The sequence below is a fragment of the Lithobates pipiens genome, unplaced genomic scaffold, assembly GCF_037356315.1.
Source record: "Lithobates pipiens isolate NorthernLeopardFrog02 unplaced genomic scaffold, aLitPip1_a1.2 Scaffold_27, whole genome shotgun sequence".
Classification (NCBI taxonomy): domain Eukaryota; kingdom Metazoa; phylum Chordata; class Amphibia; order Anura; family Ranidae; genus Lithobates; species Lithobates pipiens.
In genome coordinates, this window is record NW_027507788.1 from 192079543 (window position 1) to 192107402 (window position 27860).

Here is a 27860-nt window from a genome sequence, read left to right on the forward strand (position 1 = left end):
CCCCTGCCTACAGCGCGGCTCCTTACCGTTTCTTTGCCCTACTCTTTGCCCCAGTAACATTCTTAATAATGTCATCCAGCGAGGCTCCAAACAGCCTCTCACCTTGAAAAAGCAGATCAAATCCGCCAGCGCGTTCTTAGATGCCTGGTCCGCAGACCAGCTTTTTAGTTAAATAAGGTGACGCAGCACTACTGTCACAGCAGGAACCGAGTCTGAATCAGAGCTTTCCCCAATACAGGTAGGGGGAGGGGGGGGGGGGGCGTTTTTTTATCCCGCTTCCACCCTGGCAACAAAAGACTTCAGGACCGCCGACAGAGCGTCCATAGGCACCGCAGATGCAGGGGAACCGGTTGCTATAACAGGGATGTCTGGGGAAGAAGTGCCAGCTTCTGACGCCATGCTGACCCACTCTCGCCTGTCACCCTTAGGGACCTAGGGCAAGCCACAAAAAATGCCCACCCTCCTAGCTGCCATAGACTGAGGGGCCCCCCCCCGCAGGGGGCCCCCCCCTGCCTAGGTACTGCGCTGTGCTGCCATCGTCCACTCTCCCCTCTGCCTGCCACAAGGTGTTCTGTGTCAGTTTTGCGCTGTTCCAGGTTTAACCAGCCCCCAGCGCTAGAGTATAACAGATCTGAGGATACTAAAAAATGGCTGCCAGCCACCTCAGCAAAAGCATCCAAAGGGGCTATAGCCAGTAGGACCGCCCCCTGGGCGGTACTGTACAGTTTTGCTGTTTTTATGTTTCTGCCTAGGTGCTGGTTCCGTCAATGAACGAAAGGGAAAATTATATTGCAGCTTACCACTTCTTAGATCTTTATTGTTCCCTTTTGTTTCACCTGGTAATTCGGCCAGTAAGTCTGGTATTTTTCAACTCCCTTTAACAGACCAAGCTATCCAGTAAAAGTGGCAGTTGGACGGTTGAGACAAATCATCTTTTTATTCATTTATGATAAATTCACATAGCATAACTTATTACCTAAATATTTAAAGTGATTCTAAAGATTGTAATTTTTTTTTTTTTTTTTTAGCTAGATAACATGTTATACTTACCTGCTCTGTTCAATTGTTTTGCACAGAGCAGTCCCAATGATCTTTTTTGTGTCCAGAGAGAATCCATGTAAATCTCACCCTCTCCAAGGATTGAAAAACAAATGTTTTTCAACATAGGGGTTGTCCTCAGAGGTTTGAGGACCTCTGAAGTGTATGGTTATATGTTCCTGGTCTAGTACCTACAGTATGTCTCAAACAACACAATGCATCTTGAACACCAGGACACCATACTTATCAGAGAGATTACTCCAATTGAAAGACATGCTGGTTTATGGTTAAAAGGGCCAATCCTAAAATTTAGACATGCCAATATCCATATGTACAGGTTCTTCTCTTTTTTTCCTTAATCTTTCTCAATTCTTGGAGGACAGGTCAAGATTTAGCTTATTGTTTGAGGTTTGTATCTCAGAGGACAATATATAGAGGTATAATACTATATGTGTAACAGATGATATGGATTGTACAGGATGGAATGTAATGCTGTTTAAGCTGAAATAAATACATAACTTCTACGTTTACTACCTATGATTTGATATAACTTTACAATGCCCCAAGAGAGCCATCACTGACAGCAATTTTGAAGATCTGAGATGTTTGTTTGGGTTTTAAAATGTTACTTATTCCCTGGTAAGAAAAAAAAAAAAGGATAAAACCATTAGACCCCTTTCACGCTGGGGAGGTTTTCAGGCACTTCTGGCCTAAAAACAGCACTTGAAAATCTCCTCCGCTGCAGCCCCAGTGTGAGAGTCTGAGTGCTTTCACACTGGGGCATTGCGCTTGCAGTACATTAGAAAAAGTCCTGCAAGCAGCGTCTTTGGGGCTATGGAGGAGCGCTGTATACACCACTCCTCCACCGCCCATTGAAATGAATGGGCACTGCCGAAGCGCCTGCAAAACACTTTGGCAGCGATGTTTTTCGAGCGCTATTAACCCTTTCTTCGGCCACTAGAGGGGGTTAAACGCAGCCCATTGTCAGTATGAAAAGGGTCTTAGATTATAACAAAATGGAGTGGGCACACACCTACTATATGTACCTGTTTAGCACGCACTGTTAAAACATTAAACCAAAATGAGAAAATAATTTACCTCCAGAATAAAAGGCAACACCGGTATGAAAACTCCAGTACTCTCCGAAAGCAGAGTCAAGGCTCGTATGCAATGCATCCTTAGAGGAAAGTAACGTATAGTTGGAACAAGCCTGCAAAAGGGAATTGGAAATATGTCACTAGAGCATTAGACCATACATTCTGGTACCACTTTAGTTATGGGCAGCACCAGCACTGAAGAGAGATATTATAAAGATTAATGACAGAATACGTTTATAATGAAAGTGCCTTATTTACTAGTTTATAGTTTAGCAGACTGATGGACCACAATAATTAGTGTAATTATGAATTTGTTAAAAACTCCTAAATGCAGCTAGTGTATGTACCCGAGTCTGACTTGGCCAATTTTCAGCTTTCAGCTCTGTCCTTTTTTTAACCACTTCAATACAGGGCACTTTCGCCCCCTTCCTTCCCAGCCCAATTTTCAGCTTTCATCGCTCTAGCGCTTTCAGTGACAATTGCGCGGTCATGCTACACTGTACCCAAATTACATTTTTATCATTTTGTTCGCACAAATAGAGCTTTATTTTGGTGGTATTTATTCACGACTCTGGTTTTTATTTTTTGCGATATAAGCGCAAAAAAGCGGAAATTTGGGAAAAAAACAATATTTTCTTTTTTCTATTTTAAAAGAAATCCAATAAAATCAAATTTTGTCATAAATTTAAGCCAAAATGTATTCTGCTACATGTTTTTGGTAAAAAAAAATTCCATTAAGTGTATAATAATTGGTTTGTGTGATCACGGACATATGTACGCAAATGATCATGTACATATGTGTGCAGGTGATCACGTACATATGTGTGCAGATAATCATTGGGACATGTGATTTTAGTTGGACATATGTGGGGGACATGTTTTTATTATTAGGGACATGTGTTTTTATTATTTGGGGACATGTGTGGGGACTGTGTTTATACTGTGTGGTGTGTTGTGTGTTTATACTAGACTGGTGATCAGTGAGTAAAAAGCTGTAAAAACAGCTCATACTCACTGATCACCAGCCGGCTGCAGCGATCTGCTCTCCTCTCCTCAGCAATGACTTCTGTGTGAGGAGAGGAGGAGCCGATTGCCTAGCAACCGGCTGTTTGTTTACATCACATGACGGCCGTGATTGGACACGGTCGTCATGTGATCAGGAGGGCCAATTACAGAGCCCTCCTGCCGATCTGAGATGCGCCGTGTCCGGGTGACAGGAGCACATCGGGATCGCGCCGCTGTGCGGGCACGCGCGCGCGCGATCCCGCTCCTTCTGAAGGACGTTCCTGAACGTCCTATCAGAAGTAGACGGCTCCCACCCGGCCAATGCACATATACGGCCGGGTGGGAGCCGTCTACTTCTGATAGGACGTTCAGGAACGTCCTTCAGAAGGAGCGGGGTCGCGCGCGTGCCCGCACGTGTCACTCGAAGTGCTCGTGTCACCCGAAGTGGTTAAATGACAATTACGTGGTCATGCAACACTGTACCCAAACTAAATTTTATCATTTTGTTCCCACAAATAGACCCTTTTTTTGGTGGTATTTGATCACCCCTGTTTTATTTTTTATTTTTTGCTAAATAAAAAAAGAAAAAAAAATTGAAAAATAAAAAGGAATTTTTGTTTCTGTAAAAATAAAATTTTGTAAACAAGTTTTCCCCTTCACTGATGGGCGCTGATGAGGCTGCACAGAGGGGCACTAATATGCAGCACTGATAGATGGCACTGATGGGCATCACTGTAAAGGAGCCACTGGCAGGCATTACCGATGGGCACTAATTGGCATTTTTGGCCACAGATCGGCATCCCTGGTGGACGTGGGTGGCAGACCTGGTGGTCCTGAGTGGGCATCCTTAGGGGGGCTGCGTTGATAAATCAGCGCAGAACCCCCCCAGTCAGGAGAACAGCTGATCTGCTCTTTTCTACTCAAATCTGTCAGACACGAGTGAGGAAAAGCCGATATAAGGCTCTTCCCATTTACACCGTGATAAGCTGTGATTTGAGAAACATACAATAACGTGGTAAAGAGTCTCCGTCAGACTCCGTCATATGATGTCCAGCCAAATTAGACTTTCACTATTTTCCGCTGTTTATTTGGAACTAAACTCTCATCCTCAAATACAAACTATAATACTACATTAACCACTTCAATACATGGCACTTTCACCCCCTTCCTGCCCAGGCCAATTTTCAGCTGTTGCAATGACATTGCAACACTGTACACATATGAAACGTTTAGTTTCGTTTTTCTCTCCATAAATAGAGCTTTCCTTTGGTGGCATTTGATCGCCACTTGGTTTTTTGCCGAGAAAAAAAAAGTTTTTTCTTGATTTCGGTTTAAAAAAACTTGTAAATACATTTTCTCCCTCACTGACAGGCAATGATGAGGCAGGACTGATGGGCACCAACATGTAGCACTGATGAGGCGGCATTGACAGGCATTACTAATGAGTAAGGATGAGCTCAGGCGCGTTCACACACTCCACGTGCAGTGCCCGCCAGGAAGTCTGCGCAGCGCTGCGCAGACTTCCTGGCGGGCTTTGCACGCGGAGTGTGTGAACACGCCTGACTGATGAGCAATGGCTGATATCCCTGGTGGGTCTGCACTGATAATCAATGGATTGATTATAAGAGCAGACCCCTTGTCAGGAGAGCCACTGAACAGCTCTCCTCTACCCGCTCCTTGTCAGAGCAAATAGAGGAAAAGATGATAAACGGCATCTCCTGTTTGCGATGTGACAAGCTGTGATTGGATACAGCTGATCACATGGTAAAGAGCCTACGTCATAGGCTCTTTAACAAGATCAGAGATGCGGTGTGTCCAAGCGGCACACCACGTGCCCTCAGGGGTTAGCATGAAGGGCTTATCCTGCTGGATGTCATATGACACCCAGTCAGGATTACTGATCCCCGCCAGGCCGTCATTCTGCTATAGACCAAGCGGGATGTGGTTAAAGTGTTACTAAATTCAGAACAGTAAAATCAGTCTGTATATACAGTAAAGCATGCTTGAGGTTAATGCTCTGCATTGTGTAAAAAGGTTGTTTTATCTCATCTTCTCTGATCCTCCCCTTCTTGCCCCCAAAACATGTCCGGATAAGACAGTTACTGGAGTCAGGCTGCACATGCTCAGTTTGGGGTGTATTGATAGAGTTTTTTTTTTTTTTTTCCTTGGGAGAGTGCATGTAATCAGCCATTTATATTTACTAAAATAATTGCATTTCCATATTCAGTATACTGTGGGAGACCAGATATAGTGAATGCAGGGCCCTGGGTTTAGTAACGCTTTAAAAGATAGAGAACCCGACTGGATGATTTTTTTTGTATGTTTAACTACTGTGCAACAAACAATTGGCAAGTCTTTCAAGTCACAAAATTGTGTTTGCACCTTTTCATTCGTTCTCTTGCATCTCCATGCGGCTGATCTCCTCCAGCCTTTTTGACCAGTTCCCGACCGGCGCACGCCGATGTACGTTGGCAGAATGGCACGGGCAGGCATCTTGGCGTACAGGTACGTCCAATCTTTAATGCCGCCCTGCCATCGCGAGCGCGCCGCGCTTGTGTGCTGGTCAGGACCCCCGTGAGTCCGGTCGCAGGTCCCGCGGACTCTATCGCCGCGGGCATACCCGCGATCGTCTCACGGGGTGGCTGAACAGAGAGATGCCGTTGTAAACAGCATCTCCCCGTTCTGCCTAGCAACAAGTGACGCTGATCTCTGCTCCATGTGATTGGAGCAGAGATCAGTGTTCACTAAATGAAAGCCCAGCCCCCCCCCCAGTTAGTAACACACCCCTAACAACACTGCCACCCACTGGTTAACCCCTTCACTGCCAGTGTCATTTACACAGGAATCAATGCATTTGTATAGCACTGATTGCTGTATAAATGACAATGGTCCCAAAAATGTGTCAAAAATGTCCGATGTGTCCGCCATAATGTCGCAGTCGCAATAAAAATCTCTGATTGCCGCCATTACTAGTAAAAAAAAAAAAAATTATTAATAAAAATGCCATAAAACTATCCCCTATTTTGTAAACGCTATAACTTTTGCACAAACCAATCAATAATCGCTTATTGCGGCTTTTTAAACCAAAAATACGTAGAAGAATACGTATCGGCCTAAACTGAGGGGAAATAAATTTTTATATATATTTTTGGGGGATATTTACTATAACAAAAAGTAAAAAATAATACGTTTTTTTTTTCAAAATTGTCGCTCTATTTTTGTTTATAGCGCAAAAAATAAAAAACGCAGGGGTGATCAAATACCACCAAAAGAAAGCTCTATTTGTGGGGAAAAAGGGACGTCAATTTTGTTTGGGAGCCACGTCGCACGACCGCGCAATTGTCAGTTAAAGCGACAAGAATTGCAAAAAGTGGTCTGGTCTTTGGCCAGCAAAATGGTCCGGGGCTGAAGTGGTTAAGTAACTCCCTGTTCACATGCATTCCTCCTGCACCAGCTAGACCCATTGTCCTGATACTGACAAAAGGTGGGCAAATGCCAGTTCAAGGTGCATTGGCATGATCAACTGTAGACTCCATGAGGAGCAAATGTGAAAGGGTGATCGTGCAGAAGCATAATTAGGAGAAGGCCGACGCCTTACAATAGGAAGCGCCTAAACAAAGACTTTCATGGTAGGATCTCCAGATAATTTAATGAAAGTTGCATATTTAAAAAGATCTGAACATTTATAAGAATATTTAGGTATTAAATGGGAATTAAATTGGAATTAGTTACATAAACCTATAGTCCCATAATCTACCACAGCAAAACGGACTGTAGTATAACCACATAAATGTGGAGAATGAATTATGTTTGGAAAGTTTAAACGTTGTGCCAAAAGCAAGAAAGTTTGTATTTGGTTGGTATTTTAAAAGATTCAACCTTCCCAAAAAATTGCTTGCCATATACTGGGAAATACCAGAGAGATTAAGACCAGAGCAATGCTGCCACCTTCTGGCATAAAAACACATTATTTCCCAGGAGCTTAAATTATAAACCAAAACATTTTGTGTTTTGGATAGAGAGCAGAGGGATTGGAACGCTTGTCAGTTTTTGTGGCTATCTGTGCACCAGTTAAGGAGATTTGCCCTCTCTATTTGTTCTGTTCCATTATCATTGCATGGGAAGTAAAAGAAAATCCCAAATTTTGGGTTATTCCCAGAAAAGTAATAGAGGGGAGATCTTTCAATGGGGCCACTAGTTCCTGTGACCATCAAGGAATTCCCTTAATTTGCAGGGATTTCCTGTCACTTCCTGTTTGACTATGGGACAGGCAATGAAGGGAAATCTCTGCAATGGGACACAGATGGCGGGGGGAAAAAAAAAGTTAGACAGGGGTTATAACCCTCCCTTTACTCTCCTAAAATGAAAAAAAAAAAGTTTTCATTATAGGTGAAACTCCACTAAGACCCGTTTAACCACTTCAATACCGGGCACTTAAACACCTTCCTGCCCAGACCAATTTTGAGCTTTCAGCGCTGTCGCACTTTGAATGACAATTGCGTGGTCATGCTACACTGTACCCAAATGAAATTTTTATCATTTTTTTCCCACAAATATAGCTTTCTTTTGGTGGTATTTGATCACCTCTGCGGTTTTTATTTTTTGCTAAACAAATAAAAAAATACCGAAAATGTTAAAAAAAAAGTTTTTTGTTTCAGTTTCAAAACTTTGTAAATAAGTACATTTTCTCCTTCACTGATGGGCACTGATAATTCGGCACTGATAGGCACCGATGAGGTGGCAGGCATTGATGGGCCCTGATATGTGGCACTGATAGGTGGCGACACGGATGGGCACTGATAGGTGGCACAAATTGGCACTGATCTGGCATGGATTGGTGGAATGGATAGGTGGCACAGATGAGCACGGATGGGCACTGATAAGCGGCATTGTATTGTATTATACTGTACTGATGGATGCCAATCAGTGCCAAACAATGCATGCCAAGCAGTGATGCCCATTGTGGGCACTGATTGGCATCCATTGTGGGCACTGACTGGCATCCCTGGTGGTCTAGGGTGGCATACCTGGTGCTGGGCATCCCTGGTGGTCCAGTGTGGGGGGGGGGGGGGGGGGCTGCGCTGATAATCAATCAGCACAGACCTCCCCCTGTCAGAGGAGCGAGTGAGAAAAAGCCGATCACCGGCTCTTCCTATTTACACTGTGATCAGCCGTGTCCAATCACATGGTAAAGAGTCTCCGTCAGAGACTCTTTACCAATATCGTAGTTGCGGGGTGTCAGACTGACACACCGCAACGATCGCCGCGGGGACGTGCCGCGGCTTAATATTCTGATCACGTCATATGACGTCCGGTCAGGGTATTAAAACCACTTTGCCACCGTCCTTTTGCTATATGGCAGGCGACAAGTGGTTAAAAACACATTTTGAAAGCGTTAGGCCCCTTTCACATGGGGCTGTCCGCATTGAGCCTGTAAATAGCTCAGTGGGGATCGCTCCGTTGATTCCGGCTGAGCCGGCAGACGACAAGTCCGCCTCTGCACTGTGCAGGGACGGACCTGTCTGAGCCCCGCTCTGACCGCCTGTCCGTTTTCATCCTATCCGATCCCCCAGACGGATGAAAAATAGGGTTTGCATCCCTCTGGTTTTAGCGGAGAGGATTGAAACAGGGCTGATCGGATGTCAGAGGACATGTCTCCGCTGACATCAGACGCTCCATAGAGGTACATGGAGCTCCCATTCAGATCCGCCTAAAAAAACTGACAGGCAGATCTGAATGGTCGGCAGGTGTGAAAGGAGCCCAAGATTGTCTGTTCTTTTTACTGCAGTCTGTACCATCTGCAGAGATGTCCCCTCACTTGCTGTTAACAAAGACCACCAGTGCTCTGCTGGGAGCCGAACGTGTTTATACACTTTTTGAAGTGTTTTCTTTTAATAATTCACTAGCGGCTGATATAAGTGTCAGTTTAACATGTAGATTCATAAGATGAAGTTTTGCAGAATGCATTCTTGAGAAGGAAAGCACAAGGTTCTTCCCAAAGAAACAAGTGATATGGAATTGTCCTTCCATACATGGATTGAAATTTGGCTGGTTCAGCATAATAATAAGCTATGAGTAAGCGCTGGTTTTAGCGTGAAACGCGTCAGTAATCTTGTTCTAAATTTTTGTTTCCCTTTGCTGTGATGTTTGGTGTAATATGGAGTGTTTTTACTTGAAGAATTAAAGGCTTTTCTACTTTTTACTCAATCCGGAGTGCGGCTATCCAGAGTTTTGTTTGTTTTCTGTATATTTGGTTTGTGCAATCAGCCTGCACCTGGAACCCCCACCTATGTGGAGAGTCAGTAGCCTGTTGGTGGATCAACCTGGAGCGGTGAATTTCTGTCTTCAGCATAATAATAATAAGGGCTGCCTAACAGGCAAACAATTGGGCAAAGATACAAGAATAAGGGCTTATTATAGGCTTACCTGTAGGTACAAGTGGTAGCCCAGAGTTTACTACCACTTTAAAGTGGATGTAAACCCGATTCACGAAATTTGAGCTGGGCACATATCTGCAGTGTTTTGTTATCTCTCTCCAAAGCACCATGCCCCTGGCTTTCTCCTGCCCCATTCTTCTGATATGAGCATGATAACTTCCGACAAGTTCTCCAACACATATGATAAAACCAGCCTGAAATGTGTGCCAGGGTGGGTGCTATAGATTAGCAGAAAGCTGCTCAAAGTGGAAGTAAACCCTCCTATCATTTTCAGCCAAGGAAGCTGCAGTCTTGGCCTCTGTTTAATCTTCAACTGCCATGTTGCTGCACATGTGATCAACTATGACACCAACCATTGGATGGTTTAACCGTTTGGTTGAGAGCACAGCCAATGTGACAGTTACATTTCTGGCATGCCGGGAATGTAACTGTTTTTTGAAACTGTTAATTTAATAGGTTTATTTCCACTTTAACGAAAGGACAGCTCTGAAAGTCTCTGCCCATCTTTAGGGGGTGTGCGCCTTTTCTCCTATCAGCTGTCTCCCAGTGTAATGCAAGACTTCTCACACACTGCAGAATGAGGAAGTGAACATTCTAACACGATGTGCACTTTCTAAACCATATATAAAAGCTGTAGACATCAGATATACATTTAAATAAAACTTAACATTAAACTTATGTAGGGAGATTTGTTTAATATCTGTATCATCCGAGGCTGTTCACTGGTTATATGTGAAGGTTTACATCCACTTTAAGTCTCCTGTATGATGCTGTATGCCAAGGAACAGTAACAGATTACATGTCCGGTATAACAAAAAAAACACATTCAGGATGGAGGTTTAATTGACAATAAAAAAAAAGCTTTCAGCCTGATAGCAGTAAGCCTCTGTTTCATACCGTAATTGTAATATACAATTACAGTATTACCTTTCTGTATTACCATCTAATTAGGATCAGAGGTCTTTATTGAAGTAGTGTACTAAATAAAAGGTTTATATAGCATTAAACCATAACGCAAAATTTAAGCTGCAAATTGCTCATAAGAGTTTGCATACTGACACTGCTAACACTGACCTAGGAATCTAAGGGCTCATGCACACATGATTTTAGAGGCGTTTGACTTTTTTTTTTTTTTGTGCTTGGTTTTGTTGTTTTAACTACCTCCAACTCTAAAAGCCCCTCCATGTTAGCCTATGTGTCCATGCAAACAAACTGTCAGAGGCGTTTGAAGCATAAACGTTTAGAGTCAGTAGAAAAAAAATGACAGCCTATGCATCCAGCAGTAACAGGGAGCTGTAAAAAAAAAAAAAACAAACAAAAAAAAAAAAAAAAAAACACATCAAGCCACGTTTAGCTGCGTTTGAAGTTTTTAGGAGTGTTTTATAATGAAAAAACATTTGCCAAATGCCAAAAAACATGTGAAAATGCGCAATAATGCTAATGTAAAGAGGCAGCTAAACGCTTGCCTTTTTTTAAAAACATCCTGTGTGCACGAGTCCTAAACCTCACGAGTACTTTAAATGCTTAGGAACCACAGCAATGTTTTTAATGCAAAAGGCAACTGTCAAAAAAAAATGACACCAAATATTGAGGTTGATTTACTAAAGGCAAATATACTGTGCACTTGGAAATGCACTGCAAGTGCAGTTGCTCTAGCTCTGAAGGGAGGCTCTGCTGATTTCTATCGTCCAATCATGTGCAAGCAAAAATGCAGTTTTTATTTTTCCTTGCATGGGATTGGGTATTCTTTGCAAAAGTGAAGCTTTACCTCATTTACTAAGCTCTGGAGCAAGTGTGCAGTATATTAGCCTTTCAGTCTAAAGTGCAGCCAGAAAAAAAAAATTACAATGTAGATCTCAGTGGCACGACAAAAGCACTACTGCAAGCAATTTGGAAGCCTGAGAGTAAATTCCTTGCATCTTTCTGCTTTCCAAATGAATTTATTACAATAGATATTCTAGATAAAAGCACATTTAATTGTCTGCCTGTGTTATAGTTTTGATCTGTTAGAGCAAATGATGAAATCTGTGTCACATGCAATGTACTGTATAATGACAATACATTCATTAGCTTTTTTAATAATATAATTACAGCACGCTCAAATCAATTAGCATGAGATGTGATGAATGTTATCCAAGTATATAAAATTATAAATTGATATGAGTGTAATTTCACAGATATCCTCGGCAGTGTAACAGAGAACAAATAGTGTGAGAGAAGCTGAATTTTCAAATGACTGATTTGCTAGAAACCTCCGAAGACTTCATTGTTTAAAGCATTTCTTGCTTTTACTTGTTCGAACTTGTTGTTGAAACAGGTGTAAGTAAACCTCCTGTAACACAGCGCTGCTCATAAAGATTCTCTCCTTCATGAACTGCTAGTAAAGCAGATCATAATTACATAGTCAGTAAGGTTGAATAAAGACACCAGTCCATCCAGTTCAACCTGAGTGAGCGTCTACAATTGTCCCTATCCCTGTACATCGCACACTCACATCGGTCCCTACCCTTAAGGAGCCACAATCCAAGGTCCCCATTCCTATACTAGGGCCAATTTTGGACAGAAGTCAATTAGCCTACCTGCATGTCTTTGGAGTGTGGGAGGAAACCGGAGTACCCAGAGGAAACCCACACAGGCACAGGGAGAACATGCAAACTCCAGGCAGGTAGTGTCGTGGTTGGGATTCGAACCAGTGACCCTTTTTAACTGCTAGGTGAGAATGCTAACCACTACACCACTGTGCTGCCCAATCATAAATCTCATCAACGTAGTACTGTATTAGGTTTGTGTGTAAAAGTATATTTAACCACTTGTGAAAGGAATATATTCTTAATACAGGCATAACCCACTTTTAAGTACACAATGGGGTTTATTTACTAAAGCTTTAAAGTGCAAAATCAGTGGGGTATGCCTGTACATATACTCATGCTAGAAGTAACAAAAAATATGACTGTTAAATCAAATAAAAATATGAAAGTTGCAGCTGCTGTACACAAAGTGCTTTACACTCGACAAATGAAATGAATAAATTGCATCGCCCCCAGTAGTGCAAATGATGCATCAAAAAAATAAAGTGAAAACAATTCATAGGTAAGTGAATGTCCATATATTGGTGAATGATGTGCTCCAACTCATAAAGTGGCGATTGTGCTCCAAGCTCCAAGTGCGCCGCACTCCCTCCCGTGTCCCCACCCACCGGATGGAATGGACTCCCAGCTTTTCAGTCTAGGGGGTGTTTCAGGCTTAAAGTGTTGGCCAGGGATGGCTATTCACATCAGGATACCAGTAGAGCTGCCACGATGCGTCGACTAAGAAAATACGTCGACGTGCGTTCCGGGGCGTCGATGCGTCACAGTGGGGGCAGTGCTTAGCATCTACCGCTCCCCTCCTTGCCGCCGCCCACCTCTTCTCCCCCTCCGTGCTGCCGTCCCCCTCTCTTCTCCCCCTCCGTGTTGCCGTCCCTAGGGGTGCAACGGATCGTCACCGATCCGTGCGCACATGCCGCGATCCGCGGAGCGCTCCGCAGTCTCGGCCTTAGGAGAGGCCGCGGCTTCGGCCTAGCTCCGAAGCGGCGGCCATCTTTCTACACCCAGGCGTTTACAATGTGATCGCTCCGATGGAGCGATCACTTGTAAACAAACCGTTTCTCTCTCCCCTCTCTGTACTGATCTGTGCAGTGGAGGGGAGAGGTCGGATGGATGCAGACATCCCTCCATACCCTGCCAATACTCTGCCTGCCCGCCCGCCTATACTCTGCAATACTATACTCTGCAATACTATACTCTGCAATACTATACTCTGCAATACTATACTCTGCAATACTATACTCTGCAATACTATACTCTGCAATACTATACTCTGCAATACTATACTCTGCAATACTATACTCTGCAATACTATACTCTGCCAGCCAATGCAATACTCTGCAATACTATACTCTGCCAGCCAATGCAATACTCTGCCAGCCAATGCAATACTCTGCAATACTATACTCTGCCAGCCAATGCAATACTCTGCAATACTATACTCTTCCAGCCAATGCAATACTCTGCAATACTATACTCTGCCAGCCAATGCAATACTATACTCTGCCAGCCAATGCAATACTATACTCTGCCAGCCAATGCAATACTCTGCAATACAATACTCTGCCAGCCAATGCAATACTCTGCAATACAATACTCTGCCAGCCAATGCAATACTCTGCAATACTATACTCTGCCAGCCAATGCAATACTCTGCAATACTATACTCTGCCAGCCAATGCAATACTCTGCAATACAATACTCTGCCAGCCAATGCAATACTCTGCAATACTATACTCTGCCAGCCAATGCAATACTCTGCCAGCCAATACAATACTCTGCCAGCCAATGCAGTACAATACACTGCCGGCCAATACACTGCCCGCCAATACAATACTCTCAAGGTTATCCAAAGGATTAATTCGCTAATCAAAAAAAAAAAAACACTAGATTCATAAAAAAATAAAAATAAAAAAAATAATCGGACAGTCGTTGACTAATCGAAGAAATAATCGATAGATTAGTCGACAGACAAATTAATCGTTAGTTGCAGCTCTAGATACCAGGGAGAGCTCCAATGCTCATGACAATCAAGCGTATTTAACCACTTGCCTACCAGGTCAATTCTGACATTCCTTTCCTACATGTAAAAATTATCTTTTTTAGCAAGAAAATTACATTGAACCATCAAACATTATATATGTTTTTTTTTTTTTTTTTTAGTTTTTTAAGCAGAGACCCTAGAGAATAAAATGGCAGTCATTGCAACTTTCTATCGCGCATGGTATTTGCACAGCAATTTTTCAAACGTGTTTTTTTGGGGCAAAAAAAAACAATTTAATTTTTAAAGAAAAAAATAACTATAACGGTAAAGTTAGCCAAATTTTTGCATAATATGAAAGATGAAGTTACACCGAGTAAATAGATACCCAACATATCACGCTTCAAAATTGCACACACTCATGGAATGCTGCCAAACATTGGTACTTAAAAATCTCCATAGGCGACAATTTACATTTTTTTTGTTACAGAAGAGGTCTAGGGTTAGAATTATTGCTCTCTCTAAGGTTTGCTGTGATACATATGTGATTTGAACACAGTTTACATATGTGGGCGTGACTTATGTATGTGTTCGCTTCAGCGTGTGAGCACACGGGGACAGGGTGCTTTAAAAAAAATGTACCTTTTATTTTTCTAGTTTGACACTTTTTTTTTTTACTTTATCACTTTTATTCCTATTACAAGGAATGTAAACATCCCTTGTAATAGGAATAAGCATGACAGGTCCTCTTTACAGCGAGATCTGGGGGTCAATAAGACCCAACATCTCACCTCTAGGCTGGGAAGCCTGAAATAAAATAAATAAAAAAATTATCTTGGCTTCCCAGCCGAGGCGGTGCCATTGGTTTGAATGCAGAGGCCAGGCGTGACGTCACAACATCGCACCCGGCCTGTGAATGATCAGAGAGACTCCGGGGACCATCTGGTTTGCTGGAAATCTTTATGGTCGGCATCCTGGGGCCGGAGGATCTTGTCTCCAACTCACCGATGGCAGGGATGAGTTGGAAGAAGCACTGGAGGGCGTGGGGGGGGGGCGCCTGTAAGAACAATCAAGTGGCTGAACAGCCGGCTCTGATCATTCTTATGGTGTAGGGAATCGCCAGCTTTAAAAGACGATATCTGAATGATGCCTGTAGCTGCAGGCATCATTCAGTTATCACCGCTCAAAGTCAAGGACACCATAAGACGGCTGGCGGGTGGGAAACGATTCAAGTGGAACTGTAGTCTGCTCACACAATTTTTAATAAAAACATCTTTGCCATTCTGAAGCTTCCCTCCAACCACTTTGCATATTATTTTATATATACACTAATAAGCCTGGATTGCGAGTAACGTGGTTTATGAGCGTTCCGCAATACGGGCCACACCCCTTGCTGTTTAAGACTCGCCCTGAAATTTTCGAGTGGGGACACTAGTTCTGGAGGGTCGGGGGGGGGGGGGGGGGCAATAGATTCCCTGAATTTGCATAGATTTCCTCTCACTTTCTGTTTGGCTGTGGGGCAGGAAGTGAAGGGAAATCTCTGTAATGGGATAGGGATGATAAAAATAGACAGGGGTTATAACCCTCCCTTATTCTATCCAAAATTAATTAAAAAAAAATAAAAAATTTTATGGAGAGGACTAAGAAGATATAACCATGTCAATGGTGCAGCAGATAACATAGCACTGTGAGGAAGGTTTGTGTTCCAGAATGATAGGACAGTCAAAATTAGGAGCAGCAGTAGCAGCCCCCCCCCCCCCCCCCCCAAAAGTGGCGGAATGCTGGCCGCCCGCATACCAGAGGCAGTGTGGCCGCTTTATGGAGTCGCTAGACTAATTTATTTTTTTTATTCAAAATTGTCGCTCTTTTCTTTGTTTATAGCGCAAAAAATTAAAACCACCAAAAGAAAACTATTTGTTGGGAAAAAAAAGGACGTTGATTTTGTTTGGGTGCAAAGTCGCACGATCGCGCAATTGTCTGTTAAAGCAACGCAGTGCCAAATTGCAAAAAGTGCTCTGGTCAGGAAGGGATTACATTTTTCTGAGGCCGAAGTGGCTAACATCTGTTAGGAGGCTCAGTCTTTGGGGGTTTCAGGCATTAAGAATAAATACCAATAAAAAAAAACACAAAAAAAAAAAACAGTTCTGTTTAAATAGTTTCTTTAAATGATTCCAAATAAAAAAAAACAAGCTTACCTGATACAGCCAGTAATAACTTGAACAAGAGGATAGATGAGAGGCTGCAGAACCTCACTGGGGTGAATTGTGCTCAACACTCGACACCAGAGATACAAGCAGTGAATATACTGCCAATTATACACTGACTGGTGAGCCCCCTTAAAGAAGAAAAACATAAAAAAATTTAAAAGTGCACCAGCCAAAGCATCTCTCAAAAACTGTACAGTAGAAGGGCTTAAAGTAAGTTCAAACCAAAGAGAAAAAAAGGCCATATATTACAGAACAATTTATAGAAATTAGGATCATTCCCCTGCCACATCCACAACTTGAAATTTCAAACAAAAAGAGAACCACTAGGTCGGACTGGAGGCAGATTGGACCACAATATTTGTATAAAAGATTCAGAATTTATTTGTACATTAAAAATATAAAAAGTTTACATGGACAAAAAAACACGAAATTACATTAAATTATTATCATTAACATAAGGCCAACAGTGATCAGGCACTTGAAAACTCTTGTGAGTTATAGAACCATAGGTAAATGAGCCCCTGTGCAATAACACGTTTCGCTGATTCACTTCCTCAGGACACACAAAGCGGAGATGCAAGAAAAACAGGGCTGGCTGTATAAATAGAAAAATACAATAAAAATCACACTATATTGTATATGTTGTTACATGTGAGGAAAATCTATATATTAAAATACATATCACCATTAATATACCCAATTTACATCTATTCGCCTTGCCTGCATATGAATATACATCTGTAGACTCCCTGGGCGGGCACCAGAGCAACAGGCAGTGGCAAGCACTAAAACCATGTCATCAGGTATAGTCAAGAAACTACAGAAAAAGAAAAAGAGGGGACCAAAAAGAATCATGACAATAGAAGAGGTAACCATCTCCAATAAAGAATGAGCTAATATCTGGCAATACTGAAAGCGAAAAGCTCAAAAGATGTTACTATACAGCACACACACACACATATATATATACATATATATACATATATATATATATATATATACACACACACACACATTATATGTGTGTGTGTGTGTGTGTGTGTGTGGGCTGAAACAACTAATCAATTAATCGACAACTAATCGATTATGAAATTAATCAATTACTATTTCCATAATCGATTAATCGGGCAGTAACATAATGGGGGTAAAAAAAAAACAACTAAAATGAACCCTTTATAGTACAAAAAGAGCAAATAATCACTACTGTAAATATTACTTTCACAGTTCTACAGTAAAAAAAATGAACACCTTAAAGTAGTGATTATCTGCTTTTTTTTTTTTTTTTTTTTTTTTTACTATAAAGGGCTCATTTTAGTCTTTTTAACCCCATTATGTTACTAAACGTCTTAGACCTGGTTCACATCTATATTGTTTATTGGTGCTTTTTGCAGAAACGCACCACAGATCATTTACATGGTTTCCTATGGGACACGTTCTCATCTGTGCTTTTTTCAGCCGCTGCGTATTTGGAAAGGGTCAGGGACTTTTAAATGCAAAATGGTGCTTCTTTGGTTCAATATACTTCAATAGATAAGCTGCAGAAAAGCATGTAATGCGTTTTTGAAGTAATTCGTGTTTTTTAATCTGCCCAAAAAAAAAATGCAAAAACGCAAATTGCAGTAAAATCACGTGCGCATAAATAAAAAAAAAAGCACAGCAAAAAGCACATCAGAAACAGATCAAAAGCAAACTGCATAGGTGCGTGCCGGGCCTTATGCTGACCACTCGGATCAATTTTCAGATGCCCTCAGCATGAGATATAACATCATGGCCGACCATCGTGGTCAGTGACGTCATATGGCGGCGTACACGCCAAGCAAGTAGCTGAGTTCACATGCCGGGTACTCCCCCAAGGCAGTGGCAGAGTTCGTCTGCGGCTTTTCTGGCGCTCGGGTATATATATAGGGTGTATATACGTCGCATCTGGGTCATCATACAGCTGCATCGAGTGGTAAGCCATAACTGGATATTTTCCACTATAACCAATGGGGGCTTTCAAATACATTCTCTCTTGATATCAAGTGAGCTTCCCCTGCTATATTAGAGGAGACATTTAATGTCATTAAATATTAGTCGTCTAAACTACTTACCCGCATCGGAATTATATATATATATATATATATATATATATATATATATATAAATTAGATAGACACACACACATATATATATTATAGTATATACACATATATCTCAATTAGGGCCTACATTGGCTATTTTCTTACTCCAATATACATTCTTTTACTACAAATACATGTGCTGTATAGGGACATAGTTTGGACTTTTCACTTTGAGTATTGCCAGATATTAGCTCATTCTTATTTTTGGAGGTGGCTACCTCTCTCTATTTCATGATTCCTTTTGGTCACCTCTTCTTATTCTGTTATTTCTTGACCCTATCTGACGTGGTTATAGTGCTCGGCAAATCCTGTTGCTCCGATGCCCACCCAGGGACTTAATGTATGCATGCACATTCATATCCAGGCAAGGTGAATAGAGGAAATTTGGGTATATTATGTACAATTTATTTATAATATATATATATATTCTTCACATGTAACATAAATTGTAATGTGATTTATTGTATTTTTTTTTTATCTATATAGTGAGGCACGTTTTTCTTGTATTCCCTCTTTGTGTCTCCTGAGGAAGCAAATCAGCGAAACGCTTTGACGCACAGGGGCTCACTTACCTATGATTATATAAGACTCACAAGAGTTTGCAAGTACCTGGCCAGTGTTGGCCTTATGTGAAAACATGTTTTTAAATTTAATTTTGCATCTTTGTCCATGTAAACTTTTTTTTATAATTTTAACGTACAAATTATGAATCTTTTATACAAATGTTGTGGTCGAATCTGCGTCCAAAGTCCAACCTAGTGGTTCTCTTCTTGTTTAAAATCACAGAACACCAGTCATTCAAATTTATGGTTGCACTGGTTTTGTTTGTTCAGGCTTTTTCGTAATATTCAGCCACCGATCTTGTTACAAACGCACTTCATCTGCTATAGTGACAACATCCACTCACTGTACTGCATCCATGAAGGAGGAGCACTGTCACCACTCCCATAGCATTCAGCATAGGCAGAAAGCACAGGAAATTCCAGGATTTCTGGCAGGATCAATATGTATGTTTTCTAAATAATTTGTACATATTGCAGTACAGTCATTACAGTATATGTTGCACATGTTGTACAGCTGGTGGGAACAAATCAGGCTATATAATATAATCTTAGAACACTTTACAAAAAAAAAAAAATGGACTCACCACACAATAGCCATATTTTAGGAAATGTACAATCATACATAAGAGCTACACTGTGATATTGCATGCTATACAGAAGATATTGTTTTGTTTTTTTAGCTAATAAGAATCAAGTTAAGGTTAATAGAAAAATGTTCTGAGAAGTAAACAAGAGGAGACAAAGGAATAGAAAAGAGGAGAAAACAAAATCTCACGCCTAAAGAATAAAAGCAGTAGAAATCAAGGTAAGTATGTTGGGGTTTGTTCCAAACTTATGATCCACAAGAGTGGAAAGACAATAGAGACTCTTTAAAGCCACATCACAGACAGAAAATTGTACAGATAAACAAGCCATAAAAAAACAAACATAAGCTCCAGAGACTCAAGTCAAGCAATACTTAAATGTAAAACTACGTAACTATCAAAGTGACGGCCTGGTTGATAATTTGTATTGTCAAAGCACCGCATGCATGTTGTAGCTGTCCTTGGTAATACTAAAGCTGCATTTTTTCTGTACTCAAACAGATATAACAACAATCAGCCTGTTAGTGCTCAGACCATACACCGCACACTGCATCAAATTGGTCAGCATGGCTGTAGTCCCAAAAGGAAGCCTCTTCTAAAGATGATGCAATAGAAAGCGAGAAAAGTTTGCTGAGGAGACCAAGATAAACGTATTTAGTTGATGATGTCAAGCGTGTGCGGTGTCAACAAGGTGAGGAGTACAAAGACAAGTGTGTCTTGCCTAGTCAAGCATGGTGTTGGGAGTGTCCTGGTCTGGGGCTGCATGAGTACTGCTGGCCCTAGGGAGCTACAGTTCATTGAGGGAAACATGAATGCCAACATGTACTGCGACATACTGAAGCAGAGCATCATCCCCCTCCCTTCGGTGACTGGGCCACAGGACAGTATTCCCACATGATGACCACTGCCTTGTTATAGAAGCATAGGGTAAAGATGATGGCCTGGTCAAGAATGTCTCCAGACCTTAAAGCATCTGTGGGGCATCCTCAAATGGAAGGTGGAGGAGCGCAAGGTCCCTAACATCCACCAGATCTGCGATGTCCTCATGGAGGAGTGAAAGGACTCCAGTGGCAACCTGTGAAGCAGCTCTGGTGAACTCCATGCCAAAGAGGGTTAAGGCAGTGCAGGTATAATGGTGGCCACACAAAATATTGACACTTTGGGCCAATTTGGACTGTTTCACTTAGGGCTGTTGCCAGCGGTTTAGACATTATTGGCTGTTGAGTTATTTTGAGGGGACAGCAAATTTACACTGTTAAACAAGTTGTACACTCACTACTTTACATTGTAGCAAAGTGTCATTTCTTCAGTGTTGTCACATGAAAAGATAGAATAAAAGATTTATAAAAATGTGAGGGGTGTACTAACTTTTGTGAGATTATTATATATAAATACAAAGTCTTTCTTTGCAGCCTCAGCTGCACTGGACAGTGAATGAACAGAAAGCTCTCTGTACAGAGGCTCCTGTACACACTAAAACATAAGACGGGTATGGATCACTAGAGATGGGTCAAACACCAAACCCCCCCAGGTCGCGCCTGAACTCTCAAACATTGCAAAAGTACGGGCCCAAACGGTGAACCCTACTAAAGTCTATAGGACCCGGATTTGAAAAATCAAAAGTCCCCCATTTTAAAGGCTTATATGCAAGTTATTGGCCATAAAAAGGGTATGGGGGGGGGGGGGGGGGGGGGGGTCAGGACACTGCCCGGGAAACGGGCACCAATGCAAAATAAAATAAAAAACATTTAAAAAAAGATTGTTTTTAAAGAGCAGTTATTTTAATGACACTTAACCACTTGCCTACTGGGCACTTATACACCCCTCCTGCCCAGACCAATTTTCAGCTTTCGGGTGCTCTCACACTTTGAATGACAATTACTCAGTCATGCAACACTGTACCCAAATACATTTTTTGTCCTTTTTTTCCCCACAAATAAAGCTTTCTTTCGGTGGTATTTGATCACCTCTGGGGTTTTTATTTTTTGCGCTATGAAAAAAGACCGAAAAACGCATTATTCTTTGTTTCTGTGATAAAATTATACAAATTATTAATTTTTCTTCCTAAATTTTGGCCACAATTTATACTGCTACATATCTTTGGTAAAAATAACTCAAATTAGTGGATATTATTTGGTCTTTGTGAAAGTAAGAGAGTCTACAAGGTGTGGTGCGAATCATACAAAATTGATCACATCAGATGTACTGGTGGCCTATCTCATTTCTTGTGACCTGAACCAGCCAGGAAAGTCCAAATAACCCCCAAATGACCCCTTTTTGGAAAGTAGACATTCCAAGGTATTTAGTAAGAGGCATAGTGAGGTTTTTGGTGTTGTCATTTTTTCCCACAATTCTTTGCAAGATGAAGATTTTTTTGTTTTTTTATTTTTTTTCCCACAAAATTGTCATTGTAATAGGTTATTTCTCTCACATGGCATGTGTATACCACAAATAATTCCTCAAAATACATTCTGCTACTCCTCCTGAGTATTACGATACCACATGTGTGGGACTTTTTCACAGCCTGGACACTTAGAGGGGCCCAACATGCAGGGAGCACCGTCACGTGTTCTAGGAGCATAAATTACACATCTAACTTGTTGACTACCTATTACACTTTTGAAGGCCCTGGAGCACCAGGACAATGACACGACACTGACGTGGCACTGATGGCAGATGGAACCAATACGTGGCACATGACACTGATGACAGACGGCCCTAATACGTGGCACTGATGACACGTGACACTGATGTGGCACTGATGACAGATGGCCCTAATACAGGGCACTGATGACACCTGACACTGATGACACGTCACACTGACAGGTGGCACTGGTGACACTGACAGGTGGCACTGGGGACACTGACAGGTGGCACTGGGGACACTGACAGTTGGCACTGGGGACACTGACAGGTGGCACTGGGGACACGTGGCACTGGGGACACGTGGCATTGATAGATGGCACTGGGGACAGGTGGCACAAACAGGTGGCACTGGGAACAGATGGCACTGATAGGTGGCACTGGGAACAGATGGCACTGATAGGTGGCACTGGGGACAGATGGCACTGATAGGTGGCACTGGGGACAGATGGCACTGATAGGTGGCACAGGGGACAGGTGGGCGTGTGTGTGTGTGTGTGTGTGTGTGTGTGTGTGTGTGTGTGTGTGTTCTCACTGATGCTGCAGCCGTTCATCTCTCCCTCCTCACACGCTGTCTGTGTGAGGAGGGGAGCCGGCGATGAGAGATGATCTCATATGTTTACATTTGAGATCACCTCTCATTGGACAGGCAGATCGAGTACTAAATGGGCGTTGTGATTTGCCAATTAGCACGATCTGTGATTGGCTGTGTCAAAGTAATTAGGAGGACGTCCAGGGACGCCCTCCCGGCAGATAGCGTCCGCTCTGTAGCCGTCTTTTGGCTATAGAACGGGCGCGAAGTGGTTAAAGTGAAACAATAAAAATAAAACAATTCTATTAACCACTTCAGCTACGGAAGATTTGGCTGCTCAATGACCAGGCCATTTTTTGTGATACGACAATTTCCCACAAATAGAGCTTTCTTTTGGTGGTATTTGATCATCTCTGCGGTTTTTGTTATTTGCTCTATTAACAAAAAAAGCATCAATTTTGAAAAAAAAATAAAAAATAAAAAAACACAATATTTTGTACTTTTTGCTACAATAAATATCCTTAATTTTTTTTTTTTTTTTTAATGCAAATTTTTTCCTCAGTTTAGGCCGATATGTATTCTTCTACATATTTTTGGTAATAAATGCAGAAGTTATAGCGTCTACAAAATAGGGGATAGATTTATGGCATTTATTTTTTTTTATTTTTTTTAAGTAATGCCAGTGATTTGAGATTTTTATCAGGACTGCGACATTATGGCAGACAGATCAGACACTTTTGACACATTTTTGGGATGACTGACACAATTATACAGCGGTCAGTGCTATAAAAATGCACCTATTAATGTATAAATGTCACTGGCAAGGAACAGGATATCACTAGGGGGCAACCAGGGGGTTATTTGTGCTCCCTAGTGTGTGTTCTAACTGTGGGGGGAGGGCACTGACTATAGGAGATGACAGATTGTGGTTCCTAGCTATTAGGAACTCATGATCTGCCACTCCTCACAGAACAGGGATTTGTGCGTTTACACCCCCTAATCCCTGTTCTGCCTCTCGTGACCCGTGATCACTCGTGGACGGCGGTCATCGCGACCGCTGGCCACGAGCATCAGCAACCCCACAGTGCAGCAGACGCGTGCCTGCTATCCCGTGTAAAGGAGCCGATGTATAGCTACGACGGCTCGCGGGATCATGCCAACCTGCCACAGTAGGATGACGGCAGCTGGGCGGCAAGTGGTTAAATATAGTGCCTTTAAATTGATTTTCCCTGCAAGCCTTCCTCTTTGGTAAACAATGGGTTGGGGAGCCAGTCTGTATGATGAGGCCGCAATTAACTGCACTCAGAACAAGATTAGAGATTTTTTTTGGATAAATTCTGGTGTCTCTTTGGCAGACTTTGGATGGAAATATAACATTTTTGCACCACAGTGAGCAAGCCGTATGTGAATAAGCCAAATTATAGTACGCTCAGGCCAAGATTAGCTATTTTGTTTTAGATAAAGTCAGTGACATCATCATCATTCCCTCCATCCTCATCACTGGAGCCAACTTGAAAACATGCTGCGGCTGGGGGGACATGACTGCCATTTTGTGTTTTTTTTGTTGGTGTTCTCCCCTCTATGTAGGCTTATGTTACTCCTTTAGGCCGCGTACACACGCGCGGACTGTTTGCCCAACCTTGTTCGTCAAACAGTTTCGGCAAACAGTCCGCTCAAAATTTGCATGAGCGGACTTGCCCACACACGAGCGGACTGTTTCAACGAACTGTTTGCCAAACAGTCCGCTCAACTTTTGAAATGAACGGACTCGCCCACGTAAGGCGGAGGCAAATCCGCCCATTTCGAGCGCGTGTACAGGTAGGCGGGGCCCGCGAAGGAGACGTCGCGGGCTCCGCCGCCTGGAATGGGCTTAAAGGGGAACCCCAACGCCGAAAAAAATCGGCGTGGGGGTTCCCCCAAAGTCCACACCAGACCCTTGTCCGAGCACGCTACCCGGCCGGCCAGGAAAGGGGGGCGAGCGAGCGCGCCCCCCCCTCCTGAGCCGTACCAGGCCGCGTGCCCTCAACATGGGGGGGTGCCTTGGGGAAGGGGGGGCCGCGCGGCCCCCCCACCCCAAAGCACCTTGTCCCCATGTTGATGAGGACAAGGGCCTCTTCCCGACAACCCTGGCCGTTGGTTGTCGGGGTCTGCGGGCGGGGGGCTTATCGGAATCCGGGAGCCCCCTTTTAGAAGGGGGCCCCCGGATACCGGCCCCCCACCCTATGTGAATGAGTATGGGGTACAATGTACCCCTACCCATTCACCTGTGAAATAAAGTACAAAAAAAAACACAACACAGGGGAAAAAATATTTTATTGCACAGCTCCGGGGGTCTTCCGTCTTCGGGGGTCTTCTCGCCGGACTCCTCCGCTATGTGTGTGTAGCTCTTTTACTAGCGGAGGAGTCCGGCTTTCTTCCTCCCCGCCGCCGGCCTCTTCTCCCGACTTCGGGGGTCTTGTCCCCCTCTTCGGTTCTTCTGCCGGGCCACCGCGCCTTCTTGTAGCTCTTTTACAGGCGGTGGCCCGGTCTTCTGTCGCCGCTGCCTTCCGTTCTTCTGTCGCCGCCTTCGGTTCTTCTGCCGAGCCACCGCGCCTTCTTGTAGCTCTTTTACAGGCGGTGGCCCGGTCTTCTGTCGCCGCTGTCGCTGTCGCCGCCTTCCGTTCTTGTTCTTCTTCTTGTTCTTCTTCTTCTTCTCCAGGCGATGTTGACACGTCGCTCCCTCCGGCCGGAATGCCAGGGACACGCTCCGCTGCCACTTATATAGTGACAATGGGGCGGTGTCACATGGTATATGTCACATGGGTTGGTCACATGGTGGCCCCGCCCCCTTACGATGTCATAGTCCCCATGTGACATCAACCCATGTGACCAACCCATGTGACATATACCATGTGACACCGCCCCATTGTCACTATATAAGTGGCAGCGGAGCGTGTCCCTGGCATTCCGGCCGGAGGGAGCGACGTGTCAACATCGCCTGGAGAAGAAGAACAAGAAGAAGAACAAGAACGGAAGGCGGCGACAGCGACAGCGGCGACAGAAGACCGGGCCACCGCCTGTAAAAGAGCTACAAGAAGGCGCGGTGGCCCGGCAGAAGAACCGAAGGCGGCGACAGAAGAACGGAAGGCAGCGGCGACAGAAGACCGGGCCACCGCCTGTAAAAGAGCTACAAGAAGGCGCGGTGGCCCGGCAGAAGAACCGAAGAGGGGGACAAGACCCCCGAAGTCGGGAGAAGAGGCCGGCGGCGGGGAGGAAGAAAGCCGGACTCCTCCGCTAGTAAAAGAGCTACACACACATAGCGGAGGAGTCCGGCGAGAAGACCCCCGAAGACGGAAGACCCCCGGAGCTGTGCAATAAAATATTTTTTCCCCTGTGTTGTGTTTTTTTTTGTACTTTATTTCACAGGTGAATGGGTAGGGGTACATTGTACCCCATACTCATTCACATAGGGTGGGGGGCCGGTATCCGGGGGCCCCCTTCTTAAAGGGGGCTCTCGGATTCCGATAAGCCCCCCGCCCGCAGACCCCGACAACCAACGGCCAGGGTTGTCGGGAAGAGGCCCTTGTCCTCATCAACATGGGGACAAGGTGCTTTGGGGTGGGGGGGCCGCGCGGCCCCCCCTTCCCCAAGGCACCCCCCCATGTTGAGGGCACGCGGCCTGGTACGGCTCAGGAGGGGGGGCGCGCTCGCTCGCCCCCCTTTCCTGGCCGGCCGGGTAGCGTGCTCGGACAAGGGTCTGGTGTGGACTTTGGGGGAACCCCCACGCCGATTTTTTTCGGCGTTGGGGTTCCCCTTTAAGCCCATTCCAGGCGGCGGAGCCCGCGACGTCTCTTTCGCGGGCCCCGCCTACCTGTACACGCGCTCGAAATGGGCGGACTTTCCGAGCGGGAACAGTCCGCTCATTTCGAAAGTACAGCGGACAGGCCCACACACGGGCAGACTGTTCGCTCAAACACAGTTTCAGCGGACAGTTTTTCGGAATTTCCGAAAGACTTTGTCCGTCCAACTGTCCGCTGAAACTGTCCGCTGAAAGCCCACACACGGGCGGACTGTCCGCCCAAACACTGTTCAGCGGACAAGGTTGGGCGAACAGTCCGCCCGTGTGTACGCGGCCTCACTACCTCAGAACCAACATCAGAATTAAGGTCAATGCATCCTCAAGAAGACAGTGTTCAAATAATTCAGTTTACTCATCCATGCATGATGCTGGGGCTATGGCAGGAGTAGCTGCACACAAGGAGGCAGAATAAGCCGCTCTGGCAGCTGTGGTGGACTGCGCACCAGTGTCAGTTTGGGTCAGAGGATGAGAAGGATAAAGTGGGTTTAGTAATCCAGTCTACCTCCTCCTCTGCATGCTGTGGCTGGATAGCACAAGCAACAAGGCCGTCTTTAAGGCAGGGCAAAAGGGGCAGCTGCCCTGGGCCCTGTCATTGTTGTGGGGCCCAAAGCAGCTGCCTCATACTTTACAACTATCCCAGTATAAATTCCCTTGTCCTTTGAAGCATTAGTCCTGTGCTGTGTCCCGATATCTCAGTGTGAAGTGCTGCTACTAATGCTGCCCAGCTCTGCCCTATTGTTGTGTACAGATGACTCACCTGCAGATCTGTGTTTACATGTAAATACCGGCATTCATATGTAAATAGCGGCGGCATTCATAAGTAAATAGCTGGGGTCGGCGGTATTGATATGTAAATAAAGGCGGCATTCATATGTAGCTCGTGCCCCCCCTGCAGTGAGGAGATGATGTGCTGTAACTTCTAGAAACCAATCAGTGAGCAGTAATACTGTACAGTAATCTCTAGCAACCAATTAAGCAGAAATCATTTGCTGTAACCTCTAGCAACTAATCAGTGAGCCGTAATGTGTGCTGTAACCTCTAGCAACCAGTCAGTAAGCAGTAATGATATTCTGTAACCTCTGGCAACCAATCGCAATTGCTGCCTGATCTGATACAGTAAACTGATTTTAAGTCTAGCTGCTATTTATTGTATGTCTCAGAGCAGGTGGAGACTGAAATTACATTGGGGGGGCAAGAAAATTTTTGCCCAGGGTCCAATGAATATTAAAG

General features: G+C 43.8%; 1 protein-coding gene across 1 annotated transcript in view; it reads right to left on the reverse strand.

Annotated features, from left to right (window-relative positions):
- The window catches only part of NOC2L (NOC2 like nucleolar associated transcriptional repressor), a 224624-nt gene that overhangs the window by 121479 nt on the left and 75285 nt on the right, over window positions 1-27860 (reverse strand). Inside the window, exons 11-12 of the mRNA XM_077458080.1 lie at window positions 16339-16478; window positions 2137-2248 (exon numbers count right to left, since the gene is read on the reverse strand). Of these exons, the coding sequence (XP_077314206.1) occupies window positions 2137-2248; window positions 16339-16478 (252 nt within the window). The remainder of the gene's footprint in view (window positions 1-2136; window positions 2249-16338; window positions 16479-27860) is intronic.